Genomic DNA, 20,914 nt, shown 5'->3' on the forward strand with positions numbered 1-20,914 from the left:
GCAGTGCTGATAATCACCACGTGTTTCTGTGATTCCTATTTTCTTCTTTCTATGTATTTCTTTCTCCTGATGAGGAGGGACCTTTAGCTGCCCTCGAAATCGATTGAGTGTTTCATTATACCTACGCTAAATATAAGGTTGTTTTTTACGATTTTGATTGTCACATTAGCGTGTTTCTCTTCTAGTCTAGAATACTGCTGAGTAAAATGTTCATCGAGTTGTAGTAATTTCTTGTATGTATGAATTTTGTAAAGGTTATTGAAATGTTTTGCGAGACAAAGCCATTTTCAGATGCTAAGTTTTATGAGAAGTATGATTTAAAGTGAATTTCAAGTAATATTTAAACATTACTTTCTTATGTTAATTGGAATATAGTACAGGAAATAGCAGTTGCAGTTTTATGTACTAAATTAATCTACTGTGTAGATTATTAGTAGTACAGTATTGCATGTAAACAAATGTTATTGTGCATGTAGGCACTAAATTGGATTGATTAAACTAATTTCAAAATTAACTGCAGAAGTTAAAATTATCGTTATCATGATAAATATAAAATAACCGTGTTCAAAATACGCTCAACCTGATTTGCATTTTGGTGAGAAAACGAAAAATGATAGTAACGCTGAAATTATAAAAAACTGGTTACTTAAAATAAGAGTAACTGATTATCTAAAATAAGAGTAACTGACTATCAAAAGATAAGAGTAAACAATATAAAAATCAAATGTACACAGCAGACTGAGGTTTTAATCTAAAGTCATCTCAGAAAGGAGCATGCCTTTTTGAAAGCGTTATATACTATATTATTTTAGATTTTTCATCAATAGAGTACACTATCCTTTCCTGCGAACTTTCCGAAACTTAAACTCTATAAAAGATGTAAATGATGGATAATAAAAGATTAAGTTTAAAAGTTGCTGATGAAACCCGAAAGTGACCTTCATTTTCTGTCCATTTCAAGTAATTTTCGCCTTCTTACAAGTAAAGTAATTTAAAAACAGTTTGATAGCTCTCTTTATCTCATTAATGCTATTATATATCGCTTATTGGTTTTTTGTAACATATGCCAAATTGAGAACATTAAATTTACTGCTTATATTTTAAAAGCACAAATTTTTAATGTTTAAAAGTATTTAAGAAAACGTTAATATAAAAACGATTAAACAAACATGAACAAATGCGTTACAAAAACGTTTGGTTGTTAAGAACTGTTTTGATAATAATAATTTATTTTCTTTCCTTTCTGTTGTTCCTTTGAGTCATTAATTTGAGTTTTGCCAATTCTTAAAAGAAATTCTTAGTATCAGTGTCACGAACTAAGTAATTAAAAAAGGTAAAGAAAAGTATATTTTCGTAACATAAAAATGCATTGCACCTCCAACTTTACACAGTTATCTATGTTTCCGGGATTTTGGACTGTGTCCAACTTTTTAATTAAGGACATTTTGCCTTATTCTCAGTCTTCCTACTAATTAGATTTTATTTATTTAACTCTTTTGAGAGGCCAAGATGTGGAGAGGGGGAAAAAACTAGAGAACACAAAGTGACCTACGAGTTTCCCTTTTCTTATGCTACCGACATTTAATTATTCTTCCCATTGTTCTAAGGATGCTTAATTAATTTTTTATACTTCTCAGGAAAACGGTGGCATTCCTTTGTTAATGCTCAACCATCCAAAGAACAGAAAATGAAGGTGCAACATTTGGAGATTTTTGCGTTAAATTTTCACGTTATAAGAGTAATTCTTGAAATATTGTTGAATAGAAAAGAACAGTTCTGAAAAAGACATCTTCGCAGCCTAAGTTGATGTATTTATGCACAAGTATAACACTTATAGCACTTTATTAAATCTAAGTTTACTAAGCAGATTGGAAATGTACATAAATTTCAGGAAGATTGTTTTCTTTCAGAGAAAAGGACTTGAATTTTTCATTTTGGTAATTTATTGAGAACAAGTAGGTTTAGGTATATATTTTGTTACTTAAATAAAGTATTATTATTATTATATTTGCAATTATGTGTCAAGTAATTCATGAATTTTTGAGTCGCTGAAATGTTAAAAATTTATAATCGCTCACTTTCACTTTCACTATACATTGCTCTTGTGTGCATCACAGAATAAATAGTCTTTAGACACTTATAGAAATGGGTCATTCACACTGTCGTCTCAAAGCGCCGTGTTCTTAAACGTGAATGACCTTATGAGAGGTAGTTACATTATAATGATTGTAAAGCCTTTTTTCCTCTTAATTCACGCCATTGTGTTGTCAGTGGAAAGCAAATCCGGCTAACATCGGAAGGTCAGGATTTGACGTTTCGAGAAGGGCATTGCATATTTTTCGTCCTATCTCCTTCGAAAAACTAATGACTCTACGATACGAACTCATGCCACCGATTCAGTTATATATATAATCGCCACAAGTTATCTATCTTATTCATAGATATGAGTATATGCATACATTCAAAATTTCTTTCTGTCTCAAAAAAAAAAAATTATAATATTTTAGAGATTCATTTAATTTACTTAACAGTTAATGCATGTAAATGAGTTAACCTGCTCGTGTTCAGATGAAGTAGAAAGAAGTTGGTACCTAAAGGAATGTTTTGGAAGATGAATTTAGAGCGTGTTTTGCCTGCCTGAAAGCCATGTTACTATCTTTGGTTTAGTAGAGGTTAGAGTTCCGTAGCGTTGAGGGCTTCTTGCCAATTCGGCTTGTTTATGCCGAATGTTAGGTGTCAGAGCTTGTTTTCGCTGTAAGTAACTCGTGAAAAGCCGTTAGTCTAACTTAATTCTACTTTATTTTAAGTTAGTCGTTACACTTTTGAGTTAAGTAAAAATTGTTGCCTTTCCTAAGCACGAGTCGTTGCCATCTGTGAATCACAACTGAGTTAATAAAGGGGGCCTTTATACCCTTTTTCGCACTATATCGTTCTAGGGGAGAATTAACTACACAGTCTGTTAACGTCTACTCAATTTATACTATCTAAGAATACGAGATTTTATATTATAAAATAAATTAACGCAACAATCACTGAAATAACTTAACCTATATATGTTAAAATAATCACTATCTAGCATATTGAAGTTCTCTACTGCAAAACAGGAACTAATTAATTTAAAACATACAGATTAATTCTCCGTTGTACCAAGAAAACTCGACACATCCCAAGTTACCATACATATAGGAAACGGAATTTGCAATGCAGTGATTTAGAAACTCGGTAAGAAAGGTTGATGCATGGCGATGTAGCATTCACAGCTGATTTTAATTTAAATAACTTCCAATTAATTAACATACGCATTATGACGCAGCTTGGCGGATTCGAAATTGTATGTCACGATAAGGTAGATTTACTGCTTCATTTTATTACTGATGAGTGATTATGATTTTATTTTGTAAATTTTAGTGTAATTATTAGCTGAAGCGTTACAGAAATGTTTCTGACACTGGCAATATTTTAAGGTCATATGTCAAAAATTAATTTTGAAGTAAAGCCAATTTAGAGAAATTTAATATAAGTGTATTATTAATAATTTTTAATTATTATAATTATTAGAACTGTTTTTAAGAAAAAAAGGAGACTTAACCAGTTACAAATAAAATTAAGGTTTATTTTTACATATTAATTTATCATAGGCACTATTTAAAGGTCATATATCAAAAACTAATTTTAAAGAAAGAAATTTAAGATACGCGTATTATTATTTTTAATTGTTATAATTATTATAACTATTTTTAAGAAAAAAGAGACTAAACGGGTTCTTACAAATGAAATTAAGATTTATTTTTACATATTTTTATTTTTTTTAATCTTGCACACATAGTAATTACTATGCATGTTTTATTAGATATTTATTTTTACTTTATAGTTTTCTACAATTATATATATATATATATACATATACACATGATTTTAACATGCAGCTACTAAAAGGAACTCAGATCAATCTTTCATTTAAAACTATTTTACGCTTTAAAATTGAGGGCTAATAATAAAAGGTGTTTAGGGATGGCCTTTCTTCTTGAGTTTATAATTTACTCTAATATATTGTAAAATTCTAAAATTTATTTTGAAGACGATATATCATAAATCAGTTTTTCTGAGCAACGAGTAATTGGCTTTAAGCTTTCCAAAACCAGTCGGTAACACGACGAGATGGTTGAATGTAAATCCTTGGGGATCGATATAATTTGGAATCTAGATCGACAGCTGTTATTAACTGTGTGAACAGTGTGTTGATTACCACTTCAGGTAGTTTTCTTAATTAACAGGTATTTGTCAGCTGACGATATGAGTGGAATATTTCTTGTGAGAAAGCTGCACTCTGAAGGAAAAAATATTGCTTTTCCCTTCAGATTACGGTACAAAACAAACGAATTACGCTTGCAGTAAAGAATGAATGGCTGTTGAAGTTCTTAATCTTTATACATGGTTCCTAGTATTAATGTTTAGAGTTATTCCAGCCAGTATCCAAAATCAAGTATCTCTTGCCATCTTGAAGCATTTTTTAGATCATTAGGAACGGAATTTAGGGTATGCATACGAAACTAATCGATGCGCTTGATTTAGAATATAGTTAGTCTGTGAACAAGGGTAAATCTTACTGTTCAGAAGCATGAAGAAGGAACTTTACATTCCCTTATACTCAGCTGCAGTTGAAAACATAAACAAGTGAAAATTCAGTAACTCTGCTCTAGTCCCAAGCATGAATTTGCAGGTTCTGTCTGCCAATCTAATTTCATTTGAGTACATGGGGGATACGATATAGAGATGCATGCTAATTTTAAATTCTAACATTAGATTAAAAGAGCATTTTAACAAATCGTTATTTAGAGCTCAAACTTTTGAACTGAAAATTGTTTTCATGGAGCAACTTTCTTCTACGTTCTCTAAAATATTTGACTTGTAGCATTAAAGTTTAGCAACAAACATCTCTTAAACAAAGTCTTTTGCTATCTTAAAAATGACTTTCTAATTTTGATTTTTATCAACTTTCCAACCAGAATTCACAATATCGTTGCTGTATATGATGACGCTTAGGACTTCCAATGATTTTTGGATATATGTTGTAGAGTCATTATGTTTTTTTTTATTATTATTTATTTATTTATTTATTTTAGGGGGGGAGCAGGAGATGTGAAAATGAGCAACGCCATCGCCGGGAATCGAACCACGGACCTCTCGAATACGCGTCGAACATACTGACCACTACACTACGAAGAAATGCTAAGAGGACGGGAGAAATTATAATGCCTGTTATTAATCTCCGCTTTTGTAATTGAAACACATAAAGTTTATCTTTAAATTTGCAAATAAATCAATAATTTATTTTATTATTGGGTATATTTAGTTAAATACATATAATCAAACACAAAATGAGTGCAAATTTGTTTTAAGAATGATATAACTTGAATTTTAAGCATCTTAAAATTAAATTCTAAATGTTGTTTATTTCTTAACGTATGCTTAGCTTTGATTCTTTCACAAATGTATGCCAGGAAATGTCAGTCAAAACCTATCTTATTTATTTTTATAAGTTTTTCTTTAACAATTTAATTTTCTCAACGAAAATTTTTAATTAATAATTTAATGATAAATGTATTCTAAAGCTTCTTTAGTGCTATGAAAATTTTTATAGAATTTGACAGTGTATGAAATAGCTTTTTTTTCTAAATCAAAGTCCTTATTAATATTCCAAGATTCGGTGCAGGGTGCAGCTATTCACAGATAAAGGTTGGAACTAAATACAAATGTTTTATGTCTCCAGCCTAAAGAAAAGGTTACCCCATGAGTAAAAATACATCTATTAACAGGCAGACATATGCTCCTACATTTACGCATGCGTGACGACGAAATATTATTTAATGACATTTATGTAGTTCGGAATATACCAATCCAGAGTAAAATATGCGAGTCCAGAACAGAAGTGAATGGCAGCGGAAAGTTCTACTTCCGTTTCGTGACACAAAGTGTATGATTACATAAAACGTTGCATCTAAGTGATTGCCCAAGTATAATGGAAATAGTGCGAGGTTTTAATTAAGGTTCAGGAATGTTTTTCGTCACGCAATATTCCGCCCACCATCTAATGTGGATTCAGCCTGCCCTTTCATAGTGACTATGAATAAATACGAATTCTATTTAGGTGGAATGAAAGAATGGGCTCATTAGGCGAAATAATGGGAACATGAAATAAGCTTACAAGACATGTTTAAAAAATATATATCATATATAAAATATCTATTTACCTGGTAAAATAACAAAAGAAACCAGTCTGAATTCTTTATAGTAATGGGTAATTCTTAAACTTTACCATATAGAAAAAAATAACTTATATATATATATATATATATATATATAATAATATATATATATATATATATATATAATATATATGGTATACATTACAAATGGAAATATGGTATAAATTACAAAGATGTGAACTAAATGAATATGAAAGAACAAATAAGATAATGTAATTGCTAAATTCAAAACAGGAAACAAGCAATTGCTTTATAAAAAAAAAGGAAATTATCTACTTTGTAAACGTCCCATTTACGTAAAATATACGTAAGTTTGCTCCCACAATTTTGAAAACTGAGAATATCGCAAACTAGCATATTGTTGAATTTCCCTCATTACAGCCTTATAAACAACGAAAGAACAGTTAGGTTTCATTTCATTGTACAGACATTAGGTTATTTTAAAGGAGATGTGAAAAATGAGCAATGCCCTCGCCGGAAGAAGAACCTCGGACCTTTTGAATGCGCTCCGAGCGTGCTGACTATTTCACCACGAAGGCATACTAAGAAGGCGGAAAAATACGTTATATACTTCCCCATTTAAAGGCCGACTTGGGATTAGGGGACCCAATCGCCAAATACTGGTGTTAAAGAATCGTCATCCACCACCCGTTTCTAGTTTGGGGACGCTACTATAGAGATATTAGGTGTTTTTGGAAAGCAGGAGACGTGAAAAATGAGAAATGTCCTCGCCGGGACTGGAACCTTGGGCATCTAGAATACGTGTCAAGCGTGCTGACCATTACACCACAAAGGCATGCTAAGAAGGTGGGAGAAATACCTTATATTATGATGTTTATAGTTTTGTGACTACTTTGACAGTATATGATATTTCGAGTTTCAGTGATATTTCGGGATCAAACCTCATGTATTCTGTAAACCCAAATATTTAATAAACAAACATTACTTTTTAAAGTCTAGAATGTTAAGTATAATAAGAAAACAGGAAGATATAAGTCAGTAAGAATTCTCTTCAATATTTACACTGCATCAATTGGAAAGATAATATAAAAGTAACATATAAATATAAATTTAATATGTCTTAATCATGTAAGTGTTTCGAAACAGCATTACATTTCAAAGCAAAAATACTTCAAAGCAAGAATAAACTGCGAAATACAAGATGATTCATAATAAAATGAAATATAATAAAATGGTAAGTTTCATTATGCTATTAGCATAAAAATGAGCCGAATTATATCGCACAACCATATCATTTACACCCGCCTACATCACTAATTGTAGTACCTAATAATTTCTTTATTACTATCTGATCATAAAAGAATATAATACTTAATAATTTCCTAATTTTATTATCACGGAATTGGGAAGAAGGGCAAAATTCTGAATCGAAATACGTCTTAAATAGTGTCACATAGTTTACTAAAATGAAAATATGCGTGATAAAATACACTTCTACTCAAGAAAACATCAACATTATAATGGATCGATGGTATCAGTTTAAAACACGTAGGATATATATGTCTCTCTCTCCATATATAGATATATATATATTGATGCTGAGAAGTGGGTATTGTACTATCCGATCCTGAATAAATAAGGCGGCTTGTGTGCCCTTTCGAAATCAGCGAAGAGTTGACATATATATGAAAGGTGTTTTTTTCATTAACTTTAGCATTTCTCGGAAAGAAGATGGCAAAATGCACCGAATGCTTTTAGTTTCAAATTGTAATCAAATATGAGAAACTAAGTTTTCCTACTTTGACATTTTTAACAACACGTCAGAGGTGGAAGTACAGTAATACGCACGTTGTATCTTCGATAATTGAGATGCAAGCACTGTAAAATCAAGGATAAAGTAGTGTAACAATGCAAGTAATATAATGACGTTGTTCTGACCAACCACATATAAAGTGTCTAAAGTGTTTCATAACAGTTATTCGAACTGTTACAGAACATTGTCTCAGGTCATTCGTTGTCCAGTAAGCACTGTTCAACAGCATTTTGATCCTTTTCCCATCTGTTGTAGCGAAATCATTTCAAAGTCTGCCCCAGATGTGTTAAGCTAGAATGAACTCTCGAAAGGAGAACGTGGCTTACTCAGTGGTAGAAAGTTAAGATTTTTTGCGAACTTCACTCTTAAAATTTACGTACCATGATTTTATATTGAGGTTTAAAGCCATGGCACACTAACTGGTAATTGTCAGTGTGTAGCTAATCACGCGGTGCCGGCTTAATAATGCGCCACGATTGGAGCAACACTCGTAGAACATCGAAGGCTTTCCCAACCTTCATGTTTCTTTAATGGTTTCCAAATTTTCCATAAATATTTTGCATTTGACCTCCGTTTGGGGACATTTTGTTACAAAACATAGAAATCTCAAACAACTTAAAATCTGAGAGACTTCTTTCATTTTTTCTCCTTCCTTCAGAAGGTGGAGGCCTTCCTTCCAAGCAATTAAAAGCTATATTTGGGCTGGATTTGCAAGTTTTAATTTTCAAGAAAACGCTTATGAATAACAGATAGGAACCTCTTCCATGGCATGTCCTTTCATTAGACGTCACTTAAGTAAATCTTATTTGGGACACGGTAATAAATGTTAGTTAATCAAAGAAGCGTCTTCACGGCCCACGTTAAAAAAAAAAAAAAAAAAAAAAATTAGGTTCACATTAAAATAGTCTCGCTTATTAGTTATCATTAGGTTAGCAAAAAATTTTCCCGATTCATACCAATCGCGAATTTTCCGATCATACCAATCAAAAATGTTACTGTTGAATGAAATAGTGTTTAATTTTTTAGAGGGGGGGAGAAGAGGGGACATAATATAAAAACCACCCTTTCATCTCTGTAAAAGAAATAAGTAAGACCACTGTTAAAGATTGTAATTTACATTTAGAAAGGTCTATAAACCACAAAAGTATCCTAAATGTTGGTTGTTCAGCAGTTACATATTCATAATTATGACTTGAACTTTGAAGTTTGAGGTCGAATGTTGTCGAATGTTCTTTGAAATTCGGGAGACAGTCAGTGGGCGGGAGACGAACATCCTAAGTCATTGGGGCAAATAAACTTTGCAATCATGACTTCATGATTTGTTACAAAATTTGAAAGAAAATATTTTTAATATAATATTACAATATTGGTTTATAATGGAATACTAAAAGTTAAGAAAACTTCTTGTCGTCGATTTTTATAATATGATGGCTTAAACTTCGCTAGTGTTACATATTTCAAAATGAATAAATGTATTTGAGCTAATTTTGCATGTACAATATTATTCTGTTTTATAGGAGGTTAAATTCGCTCATGTATTTCTAATCCGAATGAGATTTAAAAAGGGGCCCTACATTGTATAATTTTTCAGAAACAGCAAGTTAGTTTATTCCTTTATGATGTATGCTTTAAATTTAGAGTAAAGGTAATTGTTAACGTTATTTTGCTCACTTTCCATTTCTTTAAAGCAATGTTCGCTGCTTGTCTGCAAATAAAACTTCAAGAGCTCTGTAATGTTCTCTCCATTGAATTTATTGAATTAAAGAATTTCTAGGAACGATTATAACGAAAATTAGCTAATAATATACTATTAGGTAGACGCTTGCATTGTAGTAACTTAGTTTTCAAAACACTTGCACAAAAGTGGCCTTTTCAATACCCCGTAAATATTATAGTGATTTTATCAAGCGATTTTATCTTATTTATAGTAAAAGTATATTAAAGAACTATTCATAACTATTTAATTTTTTTGGATAAATCATCTTAAATGTAAGTGAATCTCTTCTATTACGTAGAATACACAAATAGTAATTTTACTGTTATAGTCAAGTTTAAAGGTGTATAATTATTCATAAAATGGTACATAAGCGTTAGAATTACTTATTTAATATCCAGAGAATCTCACCTGCAACGAATAGTTCAGCAGTACCCTGTACGATTTCCTGATCATTGCTAACGAAGCACTGGTACATAGCTGAATCCTCTCGACGCACAGGATTGATTTGCAGGATATCTCTCGAGACAAGGTTTACAGGTCCACTGGCTGCTAAAGGAAGACCATTCTTTAACCACACAACTGAATGGACAGGATGACCCATGACGCGACAACTTAGAGTAGCCATTTTGCCGACATCAACGATCTGCGATTCTGGATCGATTTTTGCTGAAAGCGGAGCTAAAAGATGAAATAAAAGAAAAATACTTTTGTAAAATTTTCAAGTATAAAATGGTAATAATTATAAACAAAGCTTCTGATTTTAAATCTCATGCTCTGTCATTCTGAAAACTGTGACAGACTCTTAGCGTCCGAAGTAGATTTTACATTGCATATAACTACTAGATATTTTTAAAATATTTATTAAGCAACATATTTACCTTACTTTCAAAAAGTATCACCTACATATCTATATATCTAGCTACATAAATTATAATTATTACAATATTTTTAATTAATGAGTTTTTGTTTATATTTTGAGGGTTTTGAAGATTTTACTGGTTTTACATGTCATGTCCTTGAGGATTTGATTCTAGATTTCTTACTATTTTGTCTATAATTTATAGAAAACTACTAACTTTGCAGAGACATTAGGTATTTTTTGGAAGCAGGGAAGATGAAAAATATGCAACGCTTTCGCCGGGAATCGAACCGCGGACCTCTGGAATACCGGCCCAGTTTGCAGAACCTCTACACCACGAAGGCACGCTAGGAAGTCGGGAGAAATACCTTATATACTCTCCCTTTTAAAGGGCGATTGGGGTTTTTAGGGGACCCAAAGCCCAAATACTGAGGGAGGAGAATCATCATCCAACACCCTTTTAGTTCGGACGCCACTGTAGAGACATTAGGTTAATTTGATAGCCGAAGAGATGAAAAATTAACAACGCCTTCGCCGGGAATCGAAGCACGAACCTCAAGAATACCAGCCCAGCGTGCATATCTACTACACCAAGAAGACACGCTAAAAAGTTAGGAGAAGTACCTTATAACTTTAATTTAGAAATAGTCCTTTACATTCTTGATTTTAATTTGGCGACATTCTGTTCCAGTTTTAAAAGTTCTAGTACATGAATGTAAAAAGCGTCATCTGAAAATTAGTCCTCATTATGCCATTATATAAGTGTAGCATTGCGGATATATTTATTCGATTACAACTCAAAATTTAATTGAAGACCCCGATTCTTTAAACATCGCTTTGCTAAAATGCGCACCTTACTTTTCCTGCCTTCCTTTAGCTTTGTCATGATGTGCTTTTGATAGCTCTGCTTTGCCTAACGTTTAAAGACTATATATATATAGCGATGGCTGGCCATTTTTAGGCTTTTGAAGGCTACTAAGGCCAAAGGTGGAGGTCATTTTATTATGGAGGCTCCTAATAGGTGGCTACCGTTAACTCCTATGAGAGAACACACAATTTCAATCCATACTTCTCCGAGATTCGAATCCGGGCCCTTCGATATCGCGATCGACTCCCCTAATCACTTTACCCGTCTGGGCAGCATAAGTTTAAAATATAAATAGCTATATAAAATTTTCATCTCATGCCGCATCCATAATGATGATGTGTAAAAATGTTTATGCTTATCAAGGCTTACATTATTACGAAATAAAACAGTATTTACAACGGCCAGGTCTGAGAGTCTTTTTTTTTCTCCGTTATATCATCTCAGGTACTAGTCTGCCTTTTAATCTCAAAATATCTACAGAATATGTTGCAATTTAATTATTCAGACAGAAATTTTAACCTGTCTTCACAATAATAGAAAAGTGTCTGCAAGTTCAAATCTAAAAATTAAAAGTAATTCTAAAGATTAAAAAGAGAATGTGAGATTACGACGCCACTAATTTGATGATCATAATAAAACCTCTCACACATGGCCGTTGATTCTACATTGCTTTATTTGGTAATAAAGAAAGATGCGCATGAAACATGTTCAGAGATCATCAGTGTGTATGTGTGTGTGCACTACGCGCCGTACTATTTTATATAGCTAATTACATCTTTAAACGATGGACAATACAGATTTATGAGGATCGCATGTTGGTACAGCATCAGCAAAGCAGCAATTGCAAAGTGCGCCATTTAGCAAAGTGATATTTATAGAGTCAAATTCTTCGCTTAAATTCTGAGCCGTGATTGGATAAATATCCGAAATGCTACACTGACATAATGGCATAATGCGGATTAGTTTTCAGATGACACACTTTTGATTCATATATTAGTAGTTTTAAGACTGCACGGAGAAATAGCCAAATAAAAAGGACTATTGCTAAATTAAAGCTACTAATTTTCTTTCATATTTCATAACTCACATGTGAACAAGTTAATATAATGCAGCAATTATTATTCAAATAAAGCCTGTTTTCTTAAATCCTGGGATTGAACTAAATCTATAAGAAAAATATATTTGATAATTTTTAGATATTTAAAGATAAACTACTATGCATAAAATTCTGAATATGATATTTAATCAGTAATGTATAGCCCTCAGGTGTCTATAAAAAATTTTCCTTGTTTAGTTTTTAATTAATATATATTATAATTTAATTTCATACAAATCTTTTGTAAACAGTTTTTTTTCCTCTTCGGTAAATGTTAAAGAGGATAAAATTATTCTGCAGGAAAATAATTAACTGGTACGTAAAAATAGTTTTACATGGATTGGTTACAGAGGGAACAAATTGGAGGAACATACTTTCTGAATTTATTTCAATATAGAAATATGAAAAATTCTTCAGGTTCAGATTTATAATGTTTTAAAAACGAATATTTATTTGCATTATATTTGCGAAATCCACGAAATTTAATTACGTTAGTTATTGAGCAGCATTTCTCTACAACAAGATGTCTAACATGAATGATTTAATTATTCAATTCATTTATCATTGTGTTTTATCTAAATTATAAGGGATAAGACTCTATATACATCAATTAGAATGAAAAGCCATAAATTAATAAAAATATATATGTGATTTATTGTTTCCTGGTAGAATTATGGAAAAAATAGCAAAGAAACAGCTTTGTATTAAATAAAAGATTACAGCGTAGATTTAGATAAAAATCTCAATCCATTTCGATGGCAAAAAGGTTCCTTTTCATTAGGAGCAAAGGAATTAAAAAATTTTATTATTTTAATTTTTCAGTTTTCGTTGCTAATTTGGGCGACAGATGGCGCTGTCTTCCTGTTTGCTTTACTGCAGTAAGGTGTAAATAGTACCGTTACGCCCTCTGCTTTCCAGTTTTGCAAATTGCTTTGCTCCTGATGAAGAGGGACCTGTTTGTTCTCGAAATTGATTAAGTTTGAAATCTAAATCTGCGCCAAATGCAAGGTTGTTTCTTTACAACTTAATTTTTTTTAATTGATTGTGAAATTTGAAAATAAGTGCGTTTAGGCGAATATGCTTAAGAGAAAGTTTGGAGAAGAATTTAAGGGGAATTTTCGAAAGTCTGCAGCGCAGGAATGGTCAATCGTTTTGGGAAGAGTGCCACTATCTGGGAAAAAATATTTTGGTCACTTCCACACTTTCCATTATATAAAAAATATAAAAAGATAAAAAAATGTTCTTTTACCAAGTTACCTATATTAGAATTAGTTCTTGAAGATGCTAACTTAATTAGGGGTTTTAGGTGCGTATCATTTAATCCTGACCGATATTTTGATTTCTTTATGTTCATAAAAAAAATTCATAACTAATATATGATCATCCAAATCTACATTAATATCTGACAGCCAAATCGTGTAAATTTAGGAAACTGCTTGGTAGAATTTTCCATAGTTCAATATAATTCGGATCACTTGCAACTGAAATAATTTCCTTATATTTGCTTTCACTGTAATATGGTGCTGTAGGACAATAATTTCGATTTGGATAACGGTTGGATAGCAACATCTTGCAGAGAAATAGAAGAAGGATTTCTGACAATAAATCAGCATTTATTTAATCATCTTTAAAATCACCATTCATTTATCATGAATCCTGCAAAATTAATGTTGGATTTTTAAATCTATCATATTTTGGACCATTATTCGTTTTAGTAATTAACTCCTGTGAAATGTGTTAAACTTTTTGCTCCAAAATCGAGACTAAAATGCAAAAGTATATTCAGAAGAGAAGATGTATGACAAATGAGAGTAGGAAAAATACAACATTTTTCTTGTAGTCCTAAATTGTTTACCCCATAATAAGAACGAAAAATCTGGATCGGAACGAAAACGTTGCACGTAAACTAAATCTAAAACTAGCCAAACGAAAAAACTAAATCCCATAGACAGCCAGCGATCAGAAAACGCAGATGGATGGTACATGAGATTATTTAGATCTAGAACCCCGAAGGAACACTCTAAGAAAGAGACTATCATGTCCAGAATATGCTGAACGTCAAAACAAATTCGACTAGGATCAAGGTCCAAACTAAGAAAAGGAAGATGATCGTAGGTTACCAGCCTGAAGACTAGCGCCGTAGACGAATCAGAGTTAATTGAAGCATGGCTTACCAATCATGGAGTTAATATGTGGCAAAAAAAATATTGGTCGACTAACAGCAGAAGAAACTGCAAGTGAAATTTTACTTTATTTCTTCAAGTAGAAGTTTGTTTTATGTGTGTTTAAGCATATGTACGAATTTGCTAACAGACTTTTGCCTTGCCTCAAGCGAGAATATTTAAATTGTTAAATGAGTTTTTTTTTTTTTTTCTTGATGTATTCATCTACATTTAAGAATATACATTTGTGTGCTAAACACACTTATGTTAGTTTGTTAGAAAAGATTGTAAATATTAGAAAACTGTTTACTAATTCAGGTCAAAATAATAGGAATTTGTATAGCGTTTCTGCTTTTTTATGCAAAGTAAAAATTAAGTAAATTTAATCATTTGATATTTAGTATTAAAACTACATTGTAAAGAAGCATTTACATTTAAACTAATACGTTTTTATTCAGTTATCTTTTTCTATTTTCCCAGATTTCCATTTCCTACTAAAATGATATTTCAGGTTCGAGTGTTATGCAAAGCTGGGTAGAAAGATACTACTTAGGCTGGTGTCTGAGTTGTCTTGCTATTTTACTATCATACATGTTAATTGCCGCCTTGTCGTTATCGGTGGTAGGGCTAACAGCCAACTCGTGTTAATTATGCCTGTGCAGCCGCAGCTGATTATTTAGCTCTGTTTTAATTTTATATTTCTATTTTGAGTTGCAAAAGAAAGTATTGGCTAAGTTTGTGAACACCAGGAGTGTCGTCTGTAAATTTCTTCTTGAGTTGAATAAAAGGGTTTTCTCACTCTCGTACGTCTTGCCATTAATACAGTTTGAAATTAGTGAATAGTCCCTTCACGGTTCAAGTAAAGATCTAGCCAGCAAATATAGCTAGAATCTTATAACATAGATAATATATGTATATAGATAACATAGATAATATATGTTAAGAAACAATGTAATGTAAAAGCAAAATATATGCTGACAGAGTGCATTGGAAGAGTCTGTATCACAAATAGACTTTATTTATATATTAGGCTCTCTAGTCATAACTTTTAAGTTCAAATGAAATTTAAGTCTTAAACATTTTTCTAGATTATTTACGGAGAGTAACTTGCGGCTTTAAGGTCACATGTGCCCTTTTTAAGTCTTTTGTGCGGCGTTATGTATTAGTTTACAACTTGCAAATTAAAAATCAAATACGCATACGACACTCTATCACAAGTTCGAAATTTAAAAAGCACACAATAACGGTCACACAAGTGTAATGAGGTTATCATACCTAGCGACATGGCGGAGCTAGAAAAAAAAATTTGACGAACAAATTTCTCGAAGACTAGTTAACCAAATGGTTTCTTTGGAAAATGAAGTTTTCTCGTAAGTCAGCCAATTCGATAACCTGAATGGTGAGCTCCCAAAAATATTTCTTTCGAAGCGATATTGAAGGTAGCAAGTAGATATAATACTGACTTCATGCACACTCGTGATCTGAGCCAAACTGGGTGTTTCGCGACGTTCTTTTCTGTTCTCGACTACTCGATTCTCACTCGGTGCAAATGCGAAGCATTACTATTTGAACGTAGCAGTACGTCATAAATACTTTCATTCAGCTGATCGCCTGTACTTACGTTTATTTGAACGTAAAATGTAATTATACGTTAATTGTCCATGATATCTGAAGACAAGAGAGATAAAAATACGCATATAGGAAAGAAACAAAACAAAGTTGGAAAAAAGAAAGCTGAGCGATTTCTGTAACCGTTATGTGTAACTTTAACCGTATATACCTTCCAGTAATTTCGAGAAGTGGAAGGTACTAGAAATTTCTCGACGACCTAAGAAAAACTGTATAAGACAGGAGACAGCATCAGTTTCTCAGTTGTTTAGTTCAGCTGGAGTTAGGAGTATTGAGAGATCTCCGAGGGAGCTTTGCCGTTTTAGATGCGCTTTACATTGCATAGCGTTTCACGTTCTTAGTAGCTTGATGTATGTCTACTTATTGTTCTCTATGACACTGAAAAGAGCTATAGGAGTATTTCTGTGGAATGTTGGAGAGCTGTAAATGGGTTCTTTTGGTAAAAATAAATTTTTTCACGCTATCAACGGTGTGTGCATTATATATTGTTACGAAATGTCCAGGTGCGGTAAGGCAGCTTCCTCGAAAAGCAGTTTTAGCATTGCCATAAAATGACAAGGGACGGCAGAGTTGCCACATTTGGCGAGAAATCGCTCATTTAGCGACAAAATTGGCGATATACCATGGCCGGATTCCTTCTGGAACGAATTCTTACCGGTTTAGCCCAGAATGTTCTCGAACACAATCCGGAAGCTATATAAACCCTGCTGGAGAGTGCGAGGTAGTTAGTCTCGAGTTAGTCAGTCCTGGCGGAGTCGATCGAGTTGACAACCGGCCAGCGAGTGCCGAGTGGGTCGTCGAGTGCATCGAAGAGTCTGTTAGTGTATCGCGGTTAGTACATCGTCGAGAGAGTTTGTTAAGCTCCGGGAACGACTAAACCGAAGAGTCGGGAGCTGTGCTCTGTATGTCGTCGAGTGCATTGCGAGTTCTGGCGTGGAGGGTCTAGAGATTACAACTAGCAAATTAATAATGGAATTCCGAGAACGACCAAGCAGAGTCGGGAGCTGTACTCTGGTGCTTTGCAGTGAAGCTATCTCCACCGTTATTGCCTGACAGTGTGAACGCTGTGTCGCTGGTTGTTCCAGGGTGTTTATAGTAGATCTTCTACGACTGTAAAAGTGTTTTGGAGCTGTTCTTATTGATATTGGTAAATAAAGTGTGCTTTGATACTTCATGAAGTTATTCACTCAAAATCCACACGAACCCCGTACGAATGTGAGCGGAGAAAATAACGTGACAGCTGGTGTCAGAAAATAACGTAACAATATACTAGGAACCCATAAACATGCAGCATTATATTACATAAGGAAAGATACCATGTTAATTTTCCCTATTATTGTAAATTTAGTTGATTATCAGGGTACGAATTCTCAATAAAGTTTTAACTTTAAGGAAAAAAAAATAACATTTCACAAGGATGGAAGAGAGGAAACATGGAATTGTTAGATATAAATAAATTTGAAAAACTTTTGAGTGTTTGTCAGATATGATGGCAAAACAAAATGATTTAATTAGTTTCCTGCAAGATAAAGCAAAACATATGTATTGGTAAGTAAGTCGTTTGAAAGAAGCTGACATCTTCAAAAACTGCAAGCTTTCGCTCTCAAATGTATTTAGACATTTTCAGCTCAAATCAAGAATATGAGCACGAAAACTTCGATAATTATGTAGTTGCCTTAAATTTCTTAATTACATAAAAAGATGTTTAGATTTTGAAGAGAATATGTCTTACAGTGCAAATCTGCAATTCACTTTTGAAACGCATCTGATCAATATCTCTAAAGCATCCACTTAACTATGCATGGAATAAAATACTATTATTAAATCTCCTTTCTTTTGGATACTGAAAGGAATTCTAGTGAATTATGAAAAAAGGCTGGTGAATACCGAAACCTACGTGAACATGCACACCGTTGTCTTTTCAGCTTTGGAAGTGCTCATGCAAATCAACATTTTCACATTCATGTATGAAAATTAAAAATCATTTACGGTCATATATAACTGATATCCGTTTCGAAGATCAGTTCAAACACTGGAACCGTATATTGGGCTACTTTAAACAACACACAAATGCAAACGTCGTATGAAATTACATAATGACCTTGTTAAAGTAAATTAAAACAATTACCAGATATTTTTGTATCGTTATGTGTAACTCAACCGTAAATTTCAGTTTTTGTACTTTTGTTTATATACAGCAAATCTGTTTAAAATAATTCAGTAATAATTGTAGAAAAATAACACAGTTTTTCAACTTTAGTGGACTTTTGCCCTGGAGATGAAACGTTAATACGGCCTATAAGAGTAAAAAGTCTCCTCATCCCTTCTATAGATTTGGCAAAAGGGTATGGTTAAGGTCTGATATGTTTGGGTGTTTTAATGCTGTAGGAATTTGATTAGCAGATAGAAGTCGTTTAAATAATTCAGTACTATTAGTTTCTTCACCCAGCACAAAGCTGAAGAACGAGATTAAAATGATGTTAATACGGAAGAAAGGGAATTGTACGTATATATTGTATATCTCAAGTATTTTCAGCTAAAGTATGTTTGCTTTCAGGATTGGGGAAGCAGATATGATCCAAAGAAAGTGTCAGAAAAATTGTTAGGTGAACATAGGTTCAGAATATTAAGTTAAATGAGATTTGCAAGAGTTGTATGGAGATTTAGGTTTCAGAATACTTACATTTTGGATTAGTTTGATTTTGATGGGAAGAGATGAAGAGTACTCTATATAAATTAAACAATTATTGAACTTTTACTATAACTTCTTTTCCGTGGTCCTCACCAGGATGCAAATTAAATACTATATTTAATTGAAAAGTTTTAATTTTTTAGTATCAGAGCTTTTGACAGCGCCAATTGCAGCTTACGTCATATTACCCAGCTTTGAAACTGAATATCCCGGCGTTAGCCACTTGGCTAGCCCACATAAAAGGACTCCATTAAATTATTGATTCAGCATGTGTAGACCGTTTTAATGCAGTCTTTCACTATATTGAAGTTTCAACTTACTTTATTTAAACTACCAGAAAGTATTAATTTAGCAGTCAAACAACAAAACATCAGCGTTATATTTTCAAATTTTCACAGGACTTTCACTAGTCTCGTTAAATTTTGAAAATATAACGATGATTTTTGTTGTTTGAGTTCTAAATGAATACTTGTTCGGCGTGTTATTGTATCATAATTACCAGAAAGTGGCTGAGTATCATAATTATCAGAAATATCATCATACCAGAATTATCATAATTATTGTATCATAATTACCAGAAAGTTGCTTTTACACACGCATTTTGCTTTCTGTTCAATTTAAAGAGATAACATTTTTTTAACACTCTTCGGTCTTTGTCCTGATATTTTTTACTGAGCAAAAACTCGCTATCAGATTAACAGGGACAGAAGAACACTGATTTAATTCCTAGCAATTAGGACCCTAGAAGGTAAGGTGACGGTCACATCAATGAACTAATAATTACGCAATTAAATTTTGAGTTAGTTTACATGTAATTACAGTCTTAAAATCCATAAATACTTATGCTACATGTTTATAAATAAGTTCATATTTTAGTCAGATATTATATCAGTGTAAAGCTTAAACATTTTCATACATTTTTATTTAGAAGCCGAATGACTTTGTTACAGCATATATCTTGAGGTTTAAATTACAGAGTTCATCATAATTACCGTTTAAATATTTATTAAATTTAAAGCCTTAATTTCAGCTTAAAGCCTTAAATTTGTTACACTAAACTATTTTGAAATTAAATTACATTTTATATATCTGATAACGTTTATGAATTAATAATATACAAGAACAACATTTCTGTATTTTAGAAGAAACATTTTACATTGTGTAATAAAAATAAATTACAAGATATAAATAAAAATAAATGTTCAAGACGGCTGCATGGTATATGTTCTGATTAACTTATTTTTAATACTTTGCCATCTCTAATTAAATTGTAGATTCCAAAAATATTTATGTTTATGGATAAATAGCCTAAAAAAATTTCCAAAATAAAAATACGACGCAATAGATTGAAACAAAGAATACGAACCTGAAACCAAGAGTTTCGTTTCGGATTTGTCTTGCCCCACTGAATTATTAAGCTCACAAACATAGATTCCTGTATCTTGAATAGCGGCATTCTGAATTATGAGGACACCATCTTTATGAAGGATCCTGTCCCCGAGATGAAATAAGTTAATACGATCCCCATCACGTCGTCCCCATCTGCAGGTAGGATATGGGAAGCCTTGTCCAACACACGGTAAAAATACTTTTTCTGACTCTCGAGCTCTGATAATTGGTCGGGATTCCGTTATAGTTGGCGGTAATGAAGCATGAGGCTCTGAAATATAATAATGTACATAGACAAATATAGGCTGAATAAGTAAAGAATATATACAAAAAAATAATAATAATAAAAATAAAAAGATCTGAAAGATTTCAGATTTTAAATTACGTCCAAAGGGGGATTATTAATGTTTTGTTTGTTACCTTTACTTATTAAATATCATGTTCTTCGCACTTGAACCATAA

At 32.3% G+C, this 20,914-nt stretch overlaps 1 protein-coding gene across 4 annotated transcripts in view; it reads right to left on the minus strand.

Annotated features, from left to right (window-relative positions):
- LOC118192447 (cell adhesion molecule Dscam1-like) overlaps window positions 1-20,914 on the minus strand; it is an 816,729-nt gene that overhangs the window by 425,497 nt on the left and 370,318 nt on the right. For all 4 annotated transcript variants that reach the window (XM_085823333.1, XM_085823331.1, XM_085823332.1 and 1 more), the window contains exons 5-6: window positions 20,430-20,723; window positions 10,166-10,435 (exon numbers count right to left, since the gene is read on the minus strand). In XM_085823333.1, the coding sequence (XP_085679459.1) occupies window positions 10,166-10,435; window positions 20,430-20,723 (564 nt within the window). The remainder of the gene's footprint in view (window positions 1-10,165; window positions 10,436-20,429; window positions 20,724-20,914) is intronic.

Source organism: Stegodyphus dumicola, chromosome 9 (assembly GCF_044657685.1).
Source record: "Stegodyphus dumicola isolate Sdum_Otavi_A_Nest chromosome 9, ASM4465768v1".
Taxonomy (NCBI): domain Eukaryota; kingdom Metazoa; phylum Arthropoda; class Arachnida; order Araneae; family Eresidae; genus Stegodyphus; species Stegodyphus dumicola.